This window comes from Prunus mume, linkage group LG5, assembly GCF_029339155.1.
Source record: "Prunus mume cultivar Tortuosa linkage group LG5, ASM2933915v1, whole genome shotgun sequence".
NCBI lineage: Eukaryota > Viridiplantae > Streptophyta > Magnoliopsida > Rosales > Rosaceae > Prunus > Prunus mume.
This window is the reverse complement of record NC_142702.1, coordinates 12,021,402-12,042,586: the sequence shown is the minus strand read 5'-3', so window position 1 is coordinate 12,042,586 and position 21,185 is coordinate 12,021,402. Positions and strand designations below refer to the sequence as shown.

General features: G+C 41.6%; 1 protein-coding gene across 1 annotated transcript; it reads left to right on the top strand.

Annotated features, from left to right (window-relative positions):
• Positions 1-15,442: 15,442 nt before the first annotated feature.
• LOC148916947 (uncharacterized) lies at positions 15,443-15,832 on the top strand. Its single transcript, XM_089052956.1, has one exon. It carries the CDS (start codon positions 15,458-15,460, stop codon positions 15,830-15,832), a length of 375 nt encoding a protein of 124 aa, XP_088909082.1. The 5' UTR covers positions 15,443-15,457.
• The last annotated feature ends 5,353 nt before the right edge of the window (positions 15,833-21,185 follow it).

Sequence of the window (21,185 nt, the reverse complement as noted above, 5' to 3'; positions counted from 1 at the left end):
TTGACAAACCAAAAACAAAACTACTTTGCATGGCTTGCATGGCCAAGGAAGCCCACATGCCAATCCAAGGGGCAACCCACATGGTCCATTTCCATGAGTTTGTGGCTTAGGTGTTGTTCAATAGCTGTCAATTGCTATTCAACAATTCAATAGAATATCCATACTGAAGCCACCATAAACTCTTTTATTTGAAGACAAAATACAAGGACCAGATCGGCACCCAATGCTTTGAGCTCATCTCTAATAATCTAGCTTCAACCAATGGCTTTCAGAAGCCATATCCACCTCCAAAATACTACCTAGTACCATTTGGCAGCCCCAAAATTGAAGAATTATCTCATGCTTGAAGCCAGATACCACTCTCACCAATCTGTCATACAGTTGGAAAATTTCTCAAGGCACCCAAGGATACCGAATGGCAGCCGTAGAAAACTCCACATGCTTCGCACACGGCTGATTGACCGTGTTCGGCAGCAGCCACACTTTGCCTTCTTTGGAAGCTTCAGATCAGCAACTCCCAGCTCCAAATAACACCTGCCAGAGGTACATACAACAAGGATAAAGATCATCAATTCAAATTTCCGAAGCTGGCCTTGCCGAACGGCAAGGCCCATGAAAGAAAATCTGGACCTTCTCCGAAAGCTCTCTTGCTGAAGCCACCACAAGCTTCAAAGAAAAAAAAATTCAATTAGCTCTTACCGATCAACACTTGGCTTAAAAGTGGCTAAGACCTCGAATGCCTTCTATCTCTAGACATGGCCGAACTCTCACAACCAACACCCTTGCCGAACGGCAAGGGTTATGCAGCAACTAAATGGTGGCATTCAAGAATAAAAAGACTCACCTTCTAAACACTAAGAAAGGCTCCGAACCACGACAACAGCAGCTCACAAGTCTTCAGCACTCCAAGAAGGGCATAACAAAACCAAAGTTGCCGATACCACAAAGCACCTTTGCCGAAAACACAATACCAAATTTCAAACGGCAAGCTCCTCAAGTATTTGCCAAAACACCGAGATATTTGTCCAAACCAATGAGAGCTGAATCACGCAGCGAAACAAATTCAAAAAACTGATCAGGACACCCTTGCCTTTAGCAGAAGGGAACGGGTCTCATGAAAGCATACCTACCGAATTATGATGGGCACCCAGCCCACTTTGCTGAACGGTAGGCCCGAGGATACTTGCAGATTTGGTCCCCCAAAAAACAGCAAAACTCACGAACAGCCCAGCTCCCTTACCACAACAACGTGTTCAAGTCTCTTGCTTACCGAATCTCAAATGGCCAGCTCCTCAAGCTACCGAAGGTGTAGAGATTTGCTCACATCGTGAAGATGATCTCGAAGCCCATCTCCAAATTTCAGCCCCAAATTCACATCAGCATGTGATCAAGACACCCCACATTCATGTCCGAATGTGATCAAGACACCCCAACTCAAGCTTGCTGAAGGTCTTCCCCCAAACCTCACGACAAACCTGCCACAAGTCAACAAATATCAAATCCATATCAGCCAAGCCTTACCAAAAGGTTCAGCCGCTACTTTTTACCCTTGCCGAACGGCAAGGGCCGTGAAAACTCGAGGAAAAGATCACCAAGGTCACGATTCCAGCCCACGAAATCTAGCAACACCTGCCGAAGACAAAAAGTCTAGAGATTTGATCAGGACACCCTTGCCGAACGGCAAGGGCTGTGCAGCTTAAAAATAGAAAACCTCTTCAACCTTGCCAAACGGTAGCAATGCGCCCAAACCATACAATCTCGACACCACACCCCCCTTGGGGACTTTAAGAATGTTTCAGGACCACCCTTGCCGAACGGCAAGAGCCACGCTCAACTTGGCTAGAGGTTCGCGAATACCACGATTGCTGAACGACGGAACTTGAGAAATTGCTGAACTGCAGAAGCAGCGAAACTAGCAGATTACGGACCCAGTTCCTAGCGAACAAACCCGTACCTGCAGAACCTTCGAATCTCACCAAAGACACGTGTCACCACCACAACGATTTGCACAAAGTCTCACATCGAATTTCTACACAAACCTCCCACTTTCACCTCCCTATAAATAGGGAATAGTATCCATGTGAAAGGGCGACTTCTCTCCACTTAGAAGAGGATCCGGGTCTCAGAGCTAAACCCTAGGGCCGAGGACTCTCTTCTAGATCCTGACTTGGGCACCTGATTTGTCATCTTTATATTCGGGTCCAACCCCATGTACAAATGCAATCATACACTATTATAATGAGAACATACTTCTCCGTGGACGTAGCCCATTCATTAAGGTTGAACCACGTACATCTTGTCTTCTTTACATTTATCGCTTACCCAAGTCTTCACACATATGCTGAAGGTCCTCACCTTCACCCATCATTCACTATCACCTACTCTCTAAGTTGACCTCCCAAAAAGAGCAGCAACAAGTAAGAATGGTGAAACTTGTGGACGATAACTATGAGTACTGGAGTGCATTGGTTAAAAATTACTTGTTGGCTAGAGGCCTTTGGGATGTAGTGTAGGGTACAGCTGAACGTCCTAAACCAGAAAACGCTTGTCAGTTCGAGGCTTGGAGAAAGAAGACTTCCAATGCTTTACACGCAATCCAAATTTCGTGCGGGCCTGATGCTTTTTCCGTGGTTAAGGAGATTAGTGTTAAAATATCAACCCCAGCCCACAAACATAAGTCGGTTACTACTTTTATAAGTGGGCATGAAGCTTATTAATGTAATCAATTAAGAAGTCAAGAAGTTAAGTGACAGTAAGAAGTTCTTGTGAGGAGTAGGCCTCGTCAATAGGCCAGGTCGGATCGGGCTTTAAAGAGGAGAGAGAAAATAATGGACTGGGTCGGTTTTTTTTTATAAATTCAAAGTCCAAGCCTGGTGTGAAGAGTAGGCCTCATAAATGGGCCGGGTCGGGTCAAGCTTTAAAGAGGAGAGAGAAAATAATGGACTGGGCGGGTTTTTTTTATAAATTCAAAGTCCAAGCCTAGCCCATGGGCTGACTTGAAAAAGCCCATCTGGCAGGTGGGCCTAAATGAGCCTACTTTATTTTGTCTTTTTTTTTTCTATGTTTCCTCTTTTTTTCATAGTTCTATATTTACATTTGTTTATATGTTTATATCTCCATTTTTTTTTTCTTTGTTCATAACTTCATAGTTCTCTTTTTTTTTTTTTCTCCCCATAAATATAAAGATATAGTTATACAACCCCATATTAATAAAATCATATTTTATGTCATACTTCTTTTTTTTTTTTTTTTTTCAGTTCTTACAATGATAATAGATAATAGTTTTCTCCATATTTCATTTAACTTGGGTTTTTTATATATATACTTATTTATATGTATGTGAGCCCGTGGACTGGGCTTTTATAGGCCAATCAGGCTTTCTTGGACTTAAAGGGCCGGGCTTTAGACACCCAAGCCCAAGCCCAGCCCACTCAATAACGAGCCGGGCTTTTTCTCGATATTTTAGACATGTTCTCAACTCACATACACAACTAGGATGTCATAGTGATTCAAATCTGAGACCTCTAATCTGTAAGATAAATTGTGGATGTTCTTAATCCCACCACCTTCAACCTCACCATTGCCGCATGCTATTTCCAAAACCGATCCAAATGTTGTATCTCCTTTGTAACAATTTCTTTAATAAATAAAAGACAATAATTCTGTCAAATGTCTCTCAGTTTTGCATTTATCTAACACGTCCCGACCATTTACACAAACATCAAGGCGCTCACACGGATATGTTTTTAATAAAATTATGATGCAAATAACTACATACTCGGTTTTGTCCTCAGGCTTTTGGAGATATTCTTAGTTTAACAAGTTTCTATTAAACAACTACATATCGGCCATGGATTTTGACGAGTTAGTCCTATAAATTAACGAATCCTTTTATTTTATTGGACCTTACCTAATAATTCCTACAATCATCGACAATGATTCCTGTATAATTTCAAAATTTTATTTTGCTGGACCTTACCTAATACCTTCCATCGTCGACAATTATACCTTAATAATTTCAAATTTCAGTCTTTTGTTTGCTTTTTGCGTCAAGTACTTTTTGAGTATTGTGTATCAATTCGGATTTAAAAAATATGTTTTGTTACGAAAAATCTTTGCTGAGATTTCTGATATCCACATGTGAACAAAGACTTAGACAAAATGCTTATTAAACAAAGACTGACAATTAACAAGTCATTCTTTACTCGAAGTCTAATTCATTTCATGCTCAAATCAGTCTTCGGTGGTTCCCGACCTCCATTCACTATTGTTGAGCTGAGTGACTTTAGGGAAAATCTATATTTCTTTCACTGTTTGAAATCATTAATTTCATGGACGCTAATACTATTAGCATTTTTACAGCAACCATGACCAAATGTTATGAAGAAGGAAAATAAACTACAAAACTCTTTTCAATAAGGAATTCGTTGGAAACATTTTGAGGGTGTGAGTGTGTGTGAGAAAGTAGCGAGAAAGAAGATAGAAGATGAAAGAAAAGGATTGCCCATCAAACAAAAAAAGGAAGAGAGGGGAGAGAGAATATAATAAAATAATGAATAGTTTTAAAAGTTGGGCTGCTAGGTTGTCCCCAATGTTTGTTTTTAAATTTGAATGATGTGTGAAAGAAAGGGATTGCCCATTAAACAAATGCAATTCTAATAATTGAAACTTACTTAATTTGATAATTTAAATGGTGTGTCAAAAGGTGTGGTTCTACGTGTGTCCCCTAATATGTTTCAAAATTTACAATATATCAGTCTAAAAATCACAGCTATTGCAATATTAAATTTCTTGAAAAGACTAAATTGTTTTCCAAATGCATTCATTGCATATAGAATTCTATTGGCTATTCTTGTTACTGTTGCATTTGCAGAAAAGAAGTTTTTCAAAATTAAAATTGTTAAAATTATACTTGCAATCAACTATGTTGCAAGAAAGATTAAACGGCCTAGCTTTGATTTCAATTGAAAGTGAACTTCTAAAAAAACTTGATTATGAACATTTGAGTGATGATTTCTCTTCTAAAAATTCAAGAAGCTCAATTTTCAGATATTAGTATTGTACTGGCTGTGTGTTTTTTTTTTTTTTTTGGGGAAAAAGTTCTCGTAATAGTTTAAATTCCTCAAATAAACACAACAAATACAATGTGAACGATTTGTGGGTAGTCATGTATGTTTTTATTGTTGCTTTTGTGTTTAATGTAATATAATCTAATTTGTTAATGACATTTGTGTGCAACTACTCTTTAATTTGTGATTGCCAAATTTTTTTTCCTATTAAACAAAGATTGCTTATTAGAGGCAGCAAGGGACCTTATAGGGGCACAAGGAGCTTATTTTTGTTCCAAACATACTAATATTTAACTTTATCAAATGGAAACATTTAATTTTTATGAATTTGATTTTTAATTGTTATTACATGTTTATTGATGGTGACTTTTAGTTTTTTTTAAAAAAATTGTTTATGACATTAAGTTATGGCAAATTTTTATCTATAGTATTTTCGTATTAGATTATGTGAGGCTCCACTTTAAGTTTCACGCTGGACCTACTAGCAGATATTGGGATGCTAGTAGCAGAAATTTTTATCTATAGTATTTTCGTATTAGATTATTTGAGTATTACTTGTTGGCTCAAGACCTTTGTAATGTCATTGAGCCTTCAGTTGAAACTCTTAAATCAGAAGAAGATGACCCATCGGTTCAAGGATTGGAGGAAGAAGAATGCTGTACACACACAGCAATACAAAAGAGTCGGGCAACAGTGATGAGAAGAAAATGCTCTTCCATGGTCCAGTAAAGTGTTGAATTATTTCATCTTTTTATTTTTTTGGCAATATCATTGTTCTTGGAACTTGGGAGTATAAAGTTTGGGGAGAGGACTCGGTTTTGATAAGATATATGCAACTTTTAAACCGAAAATGTGGGGGCTTGGTGTCTAAAGATTATTTTAGGGTGTCGGTCCACTCCATTGAATCACCATTGTCCTTTAGTTTCTCCTCACTTTCTATTGCTTTTCTTTTTTAATTGTGACCATCTAGATGTTAATATGAACAAAGACTATTAGTAGATATAGTCGGTGGGCTATTTTTTTTATTTTTTTTATTTTTTTTTAAATCACAGATTCACATGTGTGAACAAAGACTATACAAACAAAAACAAGAACTAGACAATATGCTAACTAAACAAAGACCATGACAATACAGCATTCACACATACACCGATCCAGTTTCTGTTTTTGTTCCTTTCCTCACCCTGCCTTGTATTAAAGAATGCTTGGAATGAAAAAGCGCCGTCCTTGTTTCGCCAATACTTTAACATGTTATATATTTTGTAGTACAATAAATAGTCTAAACTCACACACACAACTAGGATGTCATGGTGATTCAAACTTGAGACATCTAGTCTGTAAGAGCATCTCCACCCACAAGGGCTAAGTCTAAGGTAAGGGCAAGCAAGGGCTGCCACTATTCACATGAATAGTGTCAGCCTTTGCATTTGTGGTTCCACCCACAAGGGCAAAGTCTAGGGCAAGTCTAAGGCAATTACTATTCATTGTACTTTATTTTCTATTTTTTTAGGGCAATGATTTCCCCACTCCTATTTTATCCACTTACACTCTTTTTTTAGTTATAAAAAAGGAGTGTAAGTGGATAAAATAGGAGAAAAAGGAGTGGGGAAATCACCACTCTTTTTTTATAGTTTAAACCATTAATTTTGATAATCTTTTGTAATTAAATTTTCGGATAAGATTTTCACCCATGAATTTTGCTCCACATGTGATGAAACTTCATCTCATTACCCGTGATAGGGTCATGACTAATGTTCACCCAAGATTGACACAACGCAATATCTTCATTCGTTGACCACGAGGCTCCGACTTCAATAGAAGATGCCATTTGTTTTTTTTTTTATACAAATGGAAAGTAGTAGAAAGAGAGTAAAAAATATTGGAAGGAGAAGAGTTTGTATGGAGAATTGGTGTGGAAGTGAAAAATGTTAGTGGAGATGAACAAAAAAATTGGAAGGAGAAAAGTTTGTATGAAGAATTGGTGTGGAAAGTGAATAATGTGAGTAAAGAGTAAAAAATATGGGATGGAGAAGAAATTGTATGAAGATTTTAGTGTGGAAAGTAAATAAAATGGTTAGGTATTTATAGAGAAAAAATACAGAATTTTTGGATATTTTTTAAAAAAATTTCAGATTTTTTTCGATTTTTTTTGCAATTTTTAGCCAAAAAGCGAGGACCGTCGGATTTCTGGAAAAATCCATCGAAGAGTCCCGTCGCGCCACGTGGCACCCGCCCGTTGGAGTCGTTGCGTCGACGCGTCGGCGCTGGCGTCCATGTTGTTACGCCGACGCCAACAAGCGGAACTCAAATTTTTATCGTTGGCGCGTGTAATTCACGCGCCACAGAAAAATGTGAATTACCGTCTTGTTGGCGTCGGCGTGACGCCCGACGTCGACCAACTCGGCTTCGGCCGGGCAAGACTTGCCCTTGGGCTTCCTCGGGCTCGTGGGACCCGCCACCAAACTAGGCTACGGGCCCGAATCGAGCTGTCTCGGGCTGCGTCGGGCAGCCTTTCCCCCGGGCCTCCTCCTGTGCTGGAGATGCTCTAAGATAAATTCTCCTCAACCATATATAAGAGCCCGTTGGGAATGACATGCGTGTGACTCATCATTGGGACTCAAATTAATTATGTTTCCCTTGCGTTACTGTTCAATAAAAGCTGGATTGGATAATGGCCAGTTTTGTTTTGTTTTGTTTTTTTTTAAATGTGTCCAATACGACCAATTTTACTGATGGAGAAAAGATATAGAGATGGGAGCGGATCCACAATCCCAAAACCAAATCAAAACTAAACTAATCCAATAGGGTTCAAGTGTTTTTAGCAAAAAATAAAAATAAAAAGCATAATTGTAGATGTTCTTAATTAATCCAACCACCACCATTTTATTTTTTTGTCGAAATCCCACCACCACCTTCAACCTCACCATTGCTGCATCTGAATATTTCCAAAACCCGGATCCAAATGCTGGACCTTACCTAGTACCTACCGTCATCGACAATGATACTTTTTGAATAATTTGAAATTTCAGTCTTTTGTTTGCTTTTTTGCGTCATGTACTTTTTGAATATTGTGTATCAATTCGGATTTTAAAAATATGTTTTGTTACGAAAAATCTTTGCTGAGATTTCTGATATCAACATGTAAACAAAGACTTAGACAAAATGCTTATTAAACAAAGACTGACAATTACCAATTCATTATATTTAGTAAACAAAGACGGACAAAATAATTATTAATCTATATTTCCTTCACCGTTTGAAATCATTGAATTTCATGGACACTAATATCATTAGCATTTTTACAGCAACAATGACCAAATGTTATGAAGAAGGAAAATAAACTACAAAACTCTTTTCAATAAGGAATTCGTTGGAAACTTTTTGAGGGTGAATGTAACACCCCGACTCCAGTTATTTCCTATTTTAATTTAATTAAGAGAAATTATTAATTTACTCTTGGGTTAAGGGTAATTTTGGTCAATTTCTTATCCGGGAAGATTTTGGGACCACGAGTGGTTTGGTTGCGTAGGTGGTACTGAAACGAAACCGTAGACAGTGTAGGCTTGAATCGGAGATTTAACGAAGTTTTGGCGATCAAAATACGTTCGGTAGCGGAACCGTAAATATTTTGAAGGGTTTAGTAAAAATCAGAATTTTCATTTTCTACCTCACTCTCTCTCTCTCTGCGTCTCCTTCCTCTCGCAATTCCCTCCCCGTGTTTCACTGCTCACCGGATTGGAAAAATCCTCACAGCCGCCACGTCCGCCACCTCAGCCCTCGAGACCGGTTCCATTCGAACCGCCACCTTCTCCTCTCTCTTCCCCGGCCAGCACAGGAACCTTGATATTCGCGGAAAACGCAGAAAAGTCTAAGTGACAGAACTTCCAGCTGCTCGATCTCTCTCCTCCAGCCACCATTTCCGACGGGTAAGGTGAGGTTTCTCATCCATTTTATGTGTTCTAGCTGGCTGTTGCATAGGAATTGATCGATTTGCAGTTTAGATTCACGAATTTGGAAGTTAGGTTTTGGCCGGTTTTCAATGTGAAATTCCGGCCACTTGCCGTCCGAATTGGACGTTGCCGTAGTTGAAAAAGATGCTCCATTCGTCGAGTAGTATCTAGGATTGGAAGGGTGGCTCGTGATTTGGAGATTTTCCGTCGCCGGAAATTTATCTACACACCCACGCGCTGCCGGTGCGTGTGGCGGCGCATGGGCAAGGCTGGTGAAGTTGCTTTTTATCTTGATGAGATCCTTAGGTTGTCACGAGTGCGTAGGATTTTGCGGATCTCAATTTGGATATCGTTTGACTATTGAACGGATTTCGCATATTGTGCATTATCCGGGTTCGATAAGTTCTAACCGTTGGATCGTTTCCAAACTGAAGTATGTCGATCTAGGTACTCTTAGAAACCTATAGGAATTCGCGGATCGTGAATCGGAGCCCCGGATGTTCCGATTCAATAATTTGAAGTTTGGGGAATCGCGATAACCGTATGATTGGGAAGCGATTCCCAAGCCTATAACCGGACCTTAGGTTATTCCATTGGACGTACACGCACCAGGAACTTGGGGATTTAAGTAATTCCTTTTGTGAATTTCCGTTTTGAAGTACGTTATATTAATCAAGGGTTCGTATCTCGAAATAGGTACTTCGGTTGACCATTCACAGCAGGCAGGACCCTCTCGGGGCCGGGCAACTTGGGATTATTTGTGAGTGGACTTTGTTTTTAGCATATGCATGGTTTTATTGATAAAAGACTTGTGCATATATTTTAAATGGTGATTTTGATTTAATAATTATTGGGTTGATGGATTTGAATATTCTTATAAGTATTCGCAATATATATTTTGAGTATGGATATGTATTTGAGTATGATGAATATGTTGATATGGATTTTGGGATTGACTATCTATATTGTCTATGTATAGAGTATGAGAGGTTGTTGTGGTGAGATTGTGGAAAGATACGAGTTTGAGGGATGGTTGTGAGATGTATGAGTATGTTAGGTGAGTACCATTCCCTAGTTACTAGGCTTCCCACACACGTTGTTGGCAGTGCCGGTGGGGTGGGAAGGCCATGAGATTGCGGGTCTCACACATGTCGTTGGCAGTGCCGACGTATGGGAAGAGTATGTATATTGCTTAGTATCATCACACACGCGTTGGCAGTGCGGTGGGGTGATGATACTGCCTGCGCGCGTAGGACTTGTTATGAGATTTGTGAGCTACACGTGTCGCTGGCAGCGCCGGCGTGTGAGCTATGGAGTTCCGCCCCCGGTTGGACTACTCATCCCGGACGCGGTTAGTGTTCGAAAATCCTGCGTACCAGTTAACAATTCCCCGGTTGGATTGTTTCCCTGGTACATTAGTATGGAGAGAAGTATATATTATATTATAGTCTTAGTTATATATATATTTATATATGAGTGTTTACGGGTTGATGAGAGTTGCATATCATTGGGAAATGAGTTGTGGATTTGAGATTTGGAGATTTGTTGGATTTTGGGATGATGTGTTGGAGTTTTTGATTTATGAATTGTGAAACTGCATGCTAGAGCATTATTTTTACATGGTGGGGTTATTATGTTGATTTAAAGTACAAACTTTATTTTTGTCCACTCACATATTTCTGTTTTGCGCCTGTGCAGAGTTGCTTTTAGAAGCGTTCGAGCGAGCTGTAGCTCCAAACTTTTCATCGTTGTTAGGTCTGTGTAAATTCTTTCTACTCCACTGTTTGTTGTAAATAAATTCTGTAGATGCTCTGTTATCGCCCATGTTAGGTTGTTACTTGAGGCCGGAGGCCACTTTATGTTGGATTGTTGTATGTTAAAAGCATGCTGGCAGTTGGAATATATCTATTATGTAAATTATGCAGGTTGAATATTGTTGGGTTTGAGCATTTTACAGGGGAGACTCTGCCAAAATTTTGGTAGGATGTCTTGGATTTTTAGTAGTGGGCCCGGCATCAATGTGAGGTCGGCGCCAAGACGGCCGGTTTGAAATTCAGGGGTCCTGTCAGCTTGGTATCAGAGCATTAGGTTCATTTTCCTTCGACATTTGCACTTTTGCTGCATTGTTGATCTAATGATTTGATGGTTTCTTCGTGTAGAACCATGGCAACTCGCCGACCAAGAACGCGAGGTCGTGGTCAGAGATGGGGGCCAAATCCTCCACCACCATCTCCGTCACCACCTCCTTCACCACCAGTTCCATCTCCTCCACCATCTCCACCTGCCGGAGATAATGCCTTGGACTTGCGCCATGTGCTGAGCCAATTTACCCGCACGATGACTACCGCTTTGTAGGGAAGGCGTAGTGCAGAAAGTTCTGAAATCAAAAGGGTGAAAGAACTCGGAGCAAAAGAGTTCATGGGTGGCCCAGACCAGAGGTGAGTGTTGGATTCTTGATGTGGAGCGGATCTTTGAGGTACTGGAGTGCCCGGATGAAGATAGAGTCCGTTTGGCTACCTTTCTGCTTAAAGGGAATGCTTATCATTGGTGGAAAGCTGCAAAAAGGGGTTATGAGAATCCAGCTGCTATTACCTGGGAGGAATTCCAAAGAGTCTTTTCCGATCAATTTTATCCACCTTCCTATCGATATGCTAAAAAGACAGAGTTCTGTATCAAGCGAGGATCAATTTCGGTGGCGAATATGAGCATAAGTTTAATGAACTGTCAAGGTTTGCACTAGAATTAGTGGCTACTCAAGAGGATCGGTGCAGACGCTTTGAAGGCGGTTTGTGGTGGGAGATTCAGACCATGGTCACCGCCAAGACTTATCCCAACATGAGAGCGTTGGCTCAGCCTGCTAACATGAGTATCTAGGACATGTGCAATGGGTACAGAAGACGCGCAAAGATGCGCAAGGATTGGGTGGCCTAAGTCGGGCCCATCCAAGATAGGAGGATCGAGTTCCACCACCTAGTGGTCGTGGACGAGGATCGAGCTCGAAGTGGAGGTCCATTCGTCGGCATGGACTCAAGATTCAGAGCAAGAGCCTGCATCTAGCCTAGGACTCCCTCCGCATTGGGCTGACATGTTACGATTGCGGGCAGGTGGGGCACTTTGCAAAGGATTGCCCTAGTTCCATTCAAGGGGTAAACCAAGCTCGAGCAATGCCCAATATGCTACTTTTGTGACAGTTAGGGCATACTAAGAGGATTTGCCCACGATCTACCCGGTGATACACCGGTGTAGGGGATCGGGCCAGCGAGAGCAAGGTAATGGGCGGATCGAGTCGAGTGGTGCTACTTCTTCCTGCGGGATCTTCCGATGGCGTGGCACCGCCATCTTCTTGGGGAAGAAGTGGCAGAAATTCAAGGGTCACCTGAGCGTCTACCACTCAGCTAGGGTGTTCTCTATGACCCAGGAGGCACAGCCACCTGCACGTGATTACTAGTATGATCCCTATTTTTGGTTATCTCGCTCGTGTTTTAATTGACCCGGGCCGCACATTCTTTCAGTAGCACACAACTTCGTACCTTATGTCAGTGAGACCGACACCCATGACAGGAAGTTTTAGTATTTCTCTACCCACAGAGGAAGTCATGTATGCGGACCGGGTATTTAGAGAATGTTATGTTCAAGTTGACAATGCGTGGTTGGAAGCCAATTTGATCCCTTTGGAATTGGTGGATTTGGATATTATCTTGGGGATGGATTGGCTAGAGAAGCATCATGCGTCCGTGGATTGTTTCCGGAAGGAAGTGACATTCCGGAGTCCAGGACAACCTAAAGTGATTTTCCGGGGAGAACGTAGAATCCTCCCTACTTGCCTTATCTCTGCTATTACAGCTAAGAGGTTACTCAAGAAAAGGTGTGAAGGATTTCTAGCTCATATCATCGACACTCGAGAGATCACATTGAATCTGGAAGATATTCCCGTTGTCCGTGAGTTCCCTGATGTCTTTCCAGATGATCTTCCTGGGTTACCTCCTGAAAGGGAAATTGAGTTCACTATTGAACTTCTTCCAGGCACCAATCCTATCTATCTAACTCCTTATAGGATGGCACCAGCTGAACTCCGGGAGTTGAAGATTCTGCAGGAATTAGTGAATATGGGTTTCATCCGACCTAGTGTTTCCCCATGGGGTGCACCGGTGTTGTTTGTGAGGAAGAAGGATGGGACCATGAGGTTATGTATTGATTACCGGCAGTTGAATAAGGTGACAGTACGTAACCGGTATCCTTTGCCGCGGATTGATGATTTGTTTGATCAGTTGAAAGATGCCAAGTATTTCTCTAAGATTGATCTGAGGTCAGGATACCATCAGTTGAGGATTAGAGAGGAGGATGTCCCCAAGACTGCATTCAGAACGCGGTACGGTCATTATGAATATCCGTAATGCCGTTGGACGAATGCTCCAGCAGCATTTATGGATCTCATGAACAGAGTGTTCCGACCATATTTGGATCACTTTGTGATTGTGTTCATAGATGATATCTTGGTTTATTCTAAGACTTTGGAAGGGCATAAGAAGCATCTAAGGTTGGTATTGAGGACTTTAAGGAGGAAGCAACTTTATGCCAAATTTAGCAAGTGTCAGTTTTGGCTGGATAGAGTGGTGTTCCTTGGACATGTAATCTCAACGGAAGGGATTTATGTGGACCCACAGAAAGTTGAGGCTATTGTAAATTGGGTACAACCCACAAGTGTGACGGAAGTACGGAGTTTTCTGGGGCTAGCAGGTTACTATCGTCGATTTGTGGAAGGGTTCTCTTCGATAGCAACACCTCTCACGCGGTTGACAAGGAAGGACGTTGCATTTGAGTGGACGGAAGAGTGCGAACGAGTTTTCAGGAGTTGAAGATTTGGTTTACCACCGCACCTGTTTTGGCTCTTCCTGATAACTCGGGGGGCTTCGTGATCTATAGTGACGCATCATTGCAAGGATTGGGATGTGTTCTGATGCAACATGACCGGGTGATTGCTTATGCCTCGAGGCAACTCAAAAAGCATGAGCGAAATTATCCAGTCCATGATTTGGAACTTGCTGCAGTAGTGTTTGCTTTGAAGATTTGGCGGCATTACTTGTATGGTGAGACATGTCAGATTTTCACGGATCATAAGAGCCTCAAATATTTCTTTACCCAGAAGGAGCTGAATATGAGACAACGACGTTGGCTGGAATTGATTAAGGACTATGATTGTACGATTGAGTATCACCCAGGCCGAGCTAATGTGGTTGCTGATGCATTGAGTAGGAAGACTACTGCGAACTTAGCCCATATTAGGGCGGCCTATCTTCCGTTGTTGGTGGAACTACGGAAAAATGGAGTAGAAATGGATGACTCAACAAGGTGGAATCCTTGCTAGCTTGCATGTGAGACCCATTATGGTGGAACGGGTAATTGTAGGCCAGTTGGAAGATCCTACACTCTGTAGGATAAGGGGAGAAGTAGAAAATGGAACACGGAAGGATTATGCCATAAGGGGAGACGGAGCCTTGGTAAAAGGAGCTCGTCTATGTGTACCTAGTAAGAATGTTGAGTTGAAAAGAGAAATCATGGAGGAAGCTCACTGTTCCCTTACACTATGCATCCGAGTAGCACGAAGATGTATCGAACACTACGGGCATATTATTCATGGCCGCATATGAAAGGAGACATTGCCAAGTATGTGAGCAAATGCTTGATATGTCAACAAGTGAAGGCGGAGCGACAGAAGCCATCGGGACTTATGCAACCACTTCAGATTCCTGAATGGAAGTGGGAGCGTATTGCCATGGATTTTGTTTTCAAGCTTCCACGTACTTCAAAGGGTCATGATGGAATTTGGGTGATAGTGGATAAACTCACCAAGTCTGCTCATTTCCTACCCATCAAGGAGACCTATCCTTTGACAAGGTTGGCAAAACTTTTTGTGGATGAGATTGTCAGATTGCATGGAGCACCTGTGTCCATTGTATCGGACAGGGATCCTAGGTTCACTTCTCGATTTTGGAGGTGTTTACAAGAAGCTATGGGTACTAGATTGCAGTTCAGTACTGCTTTTCACCCACAAACCGATGGACAATCGGAAAGGACTATCCAGACTCTGGAGGACATGTTGAGGTCCTGTGTGTTACAGTTTAAGGATGCATGGGATGTTCACCTTGCCTTGGTGGAATTTGCTTATAATAACAGCTATCATTCGAGTATTGGGATGGCTCCTTATGAGGCATTGTATAGGAGGCAGTGCAGGACTCCTATTTGTTGGAACGAAGTGGGTGACAAGAAACTAGAAAAAGTGGATAGTATCCAGGTAACAAATGAGAAGGTGAAGATGATAAAAGAGAAGTTGAAACTGCACAAGACCGACAGAAGAGTTATGCAGATAACAGGTCCAAGGATCTTGAGTTTGTAGTTGGGGATTGGGTGTTTCTGAAGTTATCTCCTTGGAAGGGTGTGATGAGATTTGGGAAACGTGAGAAGTTAAGCCCTCGTTACATTGGACCCTATGAGATTACGGAGCGAATTGGACCTGTTGCTTATAGACTTGCCTTAACCCCAGAACTATCTCGAGTTCATGATGTATTCCATGTATCCATGCTCCGGAAATACATGTCAGATCCTTCTCATGTATTAGAATACCAACCTATGGAGTTAGAAGAAGATTTGTCGTATGAGGAACAACCAGTACAGATCTTGGATAGGAAAGAACAGAAGTTGCGTTCTAGATCCATCCCGGTAGTGAAAGTTTTGTGGAGAAGCCAAACTGTTGAAGAAGCTACTTGGGAACCCGAAGAGCAGATGCGGGCCAAGTACCCTTATCTCTTCCATTGACAGGTATGTGAATTTTGCGGACAAAATTTTTATAAGGAGGGTAGAATGTAACACCCCGACTCCAGTTATTTCCTATTTTAATTTAATTAAAAGAAATTATTAATTTACTCTTGGGTTAAGGGTAATTTTGGTCAATTTCTTATCCGGGAAGATTTTGGGACCACGAGTGGTTTAGTTGCGTACGTGGTACTGAAACGAAACCGTAGACAGACGGTAGGCTTGAATCGGAGATTTAACGAAGTTTTGGTGATCAAAATACGTTCGGTGGCGGAACCGTAAATATTTTGAAGGGTTTAGTAAAAATCAGAATTTTCATTTTCTACCTCACTCTCTCTCTCTCCTGCGTCTCCTTCCTCTGCGAATTCCCCCTCCCCTGTGTTTCATTGTTCACCGGATCGGAAAAATCCTCACGGCCGTCACGTCCGTCACCTCAGCCCTCGAGACCGGTTCCATTCGAACCGCCACCTTCTCCTCTCTCTTCCCCGGCCAGACTCCGGAACCTTGGATATTCGCGGAAAACGCGAAAAGTCGCGGAAGTGACAGAACTTCCAGCCGCTCGATCTCTCCTCCACCACCATTTCCGACGGGTAAGGTGAGGTTTCACATCCCTTTTATGTGTTCTAGCTGGCTGTTGCATAGGAATTGATCGATTTGCAGTTTAGATTCACGAATTTGGAAGTTAGGTTTTGGCCGGTTTTCAATGTGAAATTCCGGTCACTTGCCGTCCGAATTGGACGTTGTCGTAGTTGAAAAAGATGCTCCATTCGTCGAGTAGTATCTAGGATTGGAAGGGTGGCTCATGATTTGGAGATTTTCCGTCGCCGAAAATTTATCTACACACCCACGCGCTGCCGGCGCATGTGGCGGCGCGTGGGCAAGGCTGGTGAAGTTGCTTTTTATCTTGATGAGATCCTTAGGTTGTCACGAGTGCGTAGGATTTTGCGGATCTCAATTTGGATATCGTTTGACTATCGAACGGATTTCGCATATTGTGCGTTATCCGGGTTCGATAAGTTCTAACCGTTGGATCGTTTCCAAACTGAAGTATGTCGATCTAGGTACTCTTAGAAACCTATAGGAATTCGCGGATCGTGAATCGGAGCCCCGGATGTTCCGATTCAATAATTTGAAGTTTGGGGAATCGCGATAACCGTATGATTGGGAAGCGATTCCCAAGCCTGTAACCGGACCTTAGGTTATTCCATTGGACGTACACGCACCAGGAACTTGGGGATTTAAGTAATTCCTTTTGTGAATTTCCGTTTTGAAGTACGTTATATTAATCAAGGGTTCGTATCTCGAAATAGGTACTTCGGTTGACCATTCACAGCAGGACCCTCTCGGGGCCGGGCAGCTTGGGATTATTTGTGAGTGGACTTTGTTTTTAGCATATGCATGGTTTTATTGATAAAAGACTTTTGCATATATTTTAAATGGTGATTTTGATTTAATAATTATTGGGTTGATGGATTTGAATATTCTTATAAGTATTCGCAATATATATTTTGAGTATGGATATGTATTTGAGTATGATGAATATGTTGATATGGATTTTGGGATTGACTATCTATATTGTCTATGTATAGAGTATGAGAGGTTGTTGTGGTGAGATTGTGGAAAGATACGAGTTTGAGGGATGGTTGTGAGATGTATGAGTATGTTAGGTGAGTACCATTCCCTAGTTACTAGGCTTCCCACACACGTCGTTGGCAGTGCCGGTGGGGTGGGAAGGCCATGAGATTGCGGGTCTCACACATGTCGTTGGCAGTGCCGGTGTGTGAGACACTTTCCATACGTGTCGTTGGCAGTGCCGGCGTATGGGAAGAGTATGTATATTGCTTAGTATCATCACACACGTCGTTGGCAGTGCCGGTGGGGTGATGATACCGTCTGCGCGCGTAGGACTTGTTATGAGATTTGTGAGCTACACGTGTCGCTGGCAGTGCCGGCGTGTGAGCTAAGGAGTTCCGTCCCCCGGTTGGACTACTCATCCCTGGACGCCGGTTAGTGTTCGAAAATCCTGCGTACCAGCTTAACAATCCCCCGGTTGGATTGTTTCCCCGGTACATTAGTATGGAGAGAAGTATATATTATATTATAGTCTTAGTTATATATATATATATATATATATTTATATATGAGTGTTTACGGGTTGATGAGAGTTGCATATCATTGGGAAATGAGTTGTGGATTTAAGATTTGGAGATTTGTTGGATTTTGGGATGATGTGTTGGTGTTTTTGATTTATGAATTGTGAAACTGCATGCTAGAGCATTATTTTTACATGGTGGGGTTATTATGTTGATTTAAAGTACAAACTTTATTTTTATCCACTCACATATTTCTGTTTTGCGCCTGCAGTAGCTGCTTTTGGAAGCGTTCGAGCAGGTTGCGAGCTCCAAACTTTTCATCAGTTGTTAGGGTCTGTGTAAATTCTTTCTACTCCACTGTTTGTTGTAAACAAATTTTGTAGATACTCTGTTATCGCCCATGTTAGGTTGTTACTTGAGGCCGGAGGCCACTTTATGTTGGATTGTTGTATGTTAAAAGCATGCTGGCAGTTGGAATATATCTATTATGTAAATTATGCAGGTTGAATATTGTTGGGTTTGAGCATTTTACAGGGAAGACTCTGCCAAAATTTTGGTAGGATGTCTTGGATTTTTAGTAGTGGGCCCGGCATCAGTGTGATGTCGGCACCAAGACGGGTCCGCTCCGGTTTCAGGGGAAATTTTGGGGTGGCTCCTGTCAGTGAAGAAGATAGAAGATGCAAGAAAAAGTTTGCCCATTAAATAGAAAAAGGAAGAGAGGGGAGAGAGAATATAATAAAATAATGAATAGTCTTAAAAGTTGGGCTACTATATTGTCCCCAATGTTTAATTATTTTTAAATTTGAATGATGTGTGAAAGAAAAGGATTGCCCATTAAACAAATACAATTCCTAAGGTTGAAACTTACTTAATTTGATAATTTAAATGGTGTGTTAAAAAGTGTGGTTTTATGTGTGTTCCCTAATATATTTCAACACTTACAATATATCAATCTAAAAAAATATATTTATAATAAAACTCATTTCTTGCATTGAATTTACACATAAACCTTTAAATTGAAGAAAAATTCCAAAAGGGCCAGCTGTAATATTTTTAAATTTGAATGATGTGTGAAATATCATTATTATCCTTGCATTATGTTTTTTAGTTTTTTGAACACTTGTATGGTACATTTAGTCTCTTTAAATGATGTGTACAATTGTTGTGGAAGTTCTTAACAAACGTAACTGAATCTCTAAAGATGAAGAGGAAGAATCTTAACACAATGCTATAAGAAAAAGTATGTATCAATAATCTTCTAATTGAGTGATCAAATGAATCCAAATTCAAGTGATTTTTCGTAGAAATGATCTTTGAATGATTCTACAAAATAAACAGTTTGGATTAGTGAAATAAAATACAGAGTGGGCCCTACAGGGATGTTGGATCCCTCAATTGAAGATCGCTGTAAACTTATTTAAGGAATCCCTCTATGAGCCCCCAGAAAAATTTGTACTTTTAGTTAGAGCGATCTGCGTGAAAAAGAAAATGTTTGGACTCCCAGTTTAAAAAGTTGTATTAGCATCCATGTTTTATCTTGACATCCCGGTTTAATGGGAAGTAAGTGAAATATTTCTTTTATGTTGTTGTGCATTATGATTTTGGTTTTAAGATAAACCATGCCTGGTGTCACGGGATGAGTGAGTGGCGCGGCGCGGGGGAAGCGAAACACAAATTTTGCCACTCAAAGCACACCCGTGTGGCCTAGGATCCCTTTGGATCTCAGTCAGCCTTCTCCCACTTCATAATATTCATGACTCTCACAACTCCGCGAGAGGTTCACCTTTAAGTGTTGTCTCCCACTAGACAACGAGTCACACTACCTTGTGACAATACAATCATTCCACATTCGGCAACGAACACTTTACGCCCATACATCAAGCGTTGCATAAGACATGTCAACTGCATCGACCACGTCGCATGCTTACTCATGGCTCGCTCATGTCCAAGTCAAGACATAGCGATCCAACACACCATCAATTCACCCACACTTCTATCGGTCATTCCTTTAGCGTCCACGACAGCCCACATCCTTAAGCTATACACGCAAGCTGTCATACTTGCATGTCGCCCAAGCCTTGGAGACATATGTATTCCGAATGTCCCACATAATCCTCTATGCATTGCATGGGGTCACAACCTATGCGTACCGGCATCCAAATATCTTCCTTCTATCATGGACAAGGCCCAACCCAAGCCAAGTCCATTGAGTATTGTCAAATGCCTCGCTAGCCGATGGCATAGCGAATGTCATACGTTGACCTCACTCTTTATAACAATGCGCAATACAAACGGCCCCGTGTGTTCGTACTGTCCTCGAGAATTCATTTCCCTCGAAGACACAGATTATCCTTCAACAATCTTATGCTCGCCCTTAGGACTACCTCAAATGGCACAAGGATGCTCGCTTAGTGCCACAAGGGTGTAAGCACCAGGGGTGGTGGAGAGCATGACACCATGTCACGCCCTATATAGCATTTTATGCATTTAGTCTTCTGCTAGGAGGAAACATCACCTATGCATGAGAAGTCATAATTGGGCATAACTCCTTCGTACGAACTCTGAATGGCGAACCGTCAGTTGCGTTACCTGCATCTCAACATCATGAACGTGCTGGAATTCTTAGGTTCTTCAGGTTCCTCCCGTAACCTTCAGAAATACCCAAAATACCCTTCACAAGTGCAACCCGACCAACACCAACCATTCTAGCTCTTAAGCTCTCGCCCTTCCAGACTTAGACTACCTCTAAAGCGCATAGATGTCCCAACGAAGTCACGGTAGCACTTGCTTATGTGCAACCTGTGACACTGGGCTATATTTAATAAATATATTTTGCTACCTACTTTTAAACCTAGTTGGGGGTCTCCCTACTGCTTGGCATATACGTCCCTCTCCCTCACCACTAACTATTCGTGCCTACTCTAATGCTGACTAGGCTGGTTGCCTAGACACCCATTGCTCTACCTCCGGTTATCTCATCTTTTTGGTTACCATTCTCATCTCTTGGTGTTCCAAGAAGCAACCAACCATTGCTCACTCCAGTGTTGAATCTGAGTAATGTTCTTTAGCTCATGCCTGCGTCGAAACCGTCTGGGTTAGTTGTCTTCTCCATGAGCTTGGCAGCCCGGTTACATTTCCTACTCTCATCTACTGTGACAAAATCAATACCACCTATCTAACTACGAATCCAGTTCGTCACTCTCACACAACATATTGAATTGGATTATCATTTTGTTCCTGAGAAAGTTGCCCTTGGCAGTCAT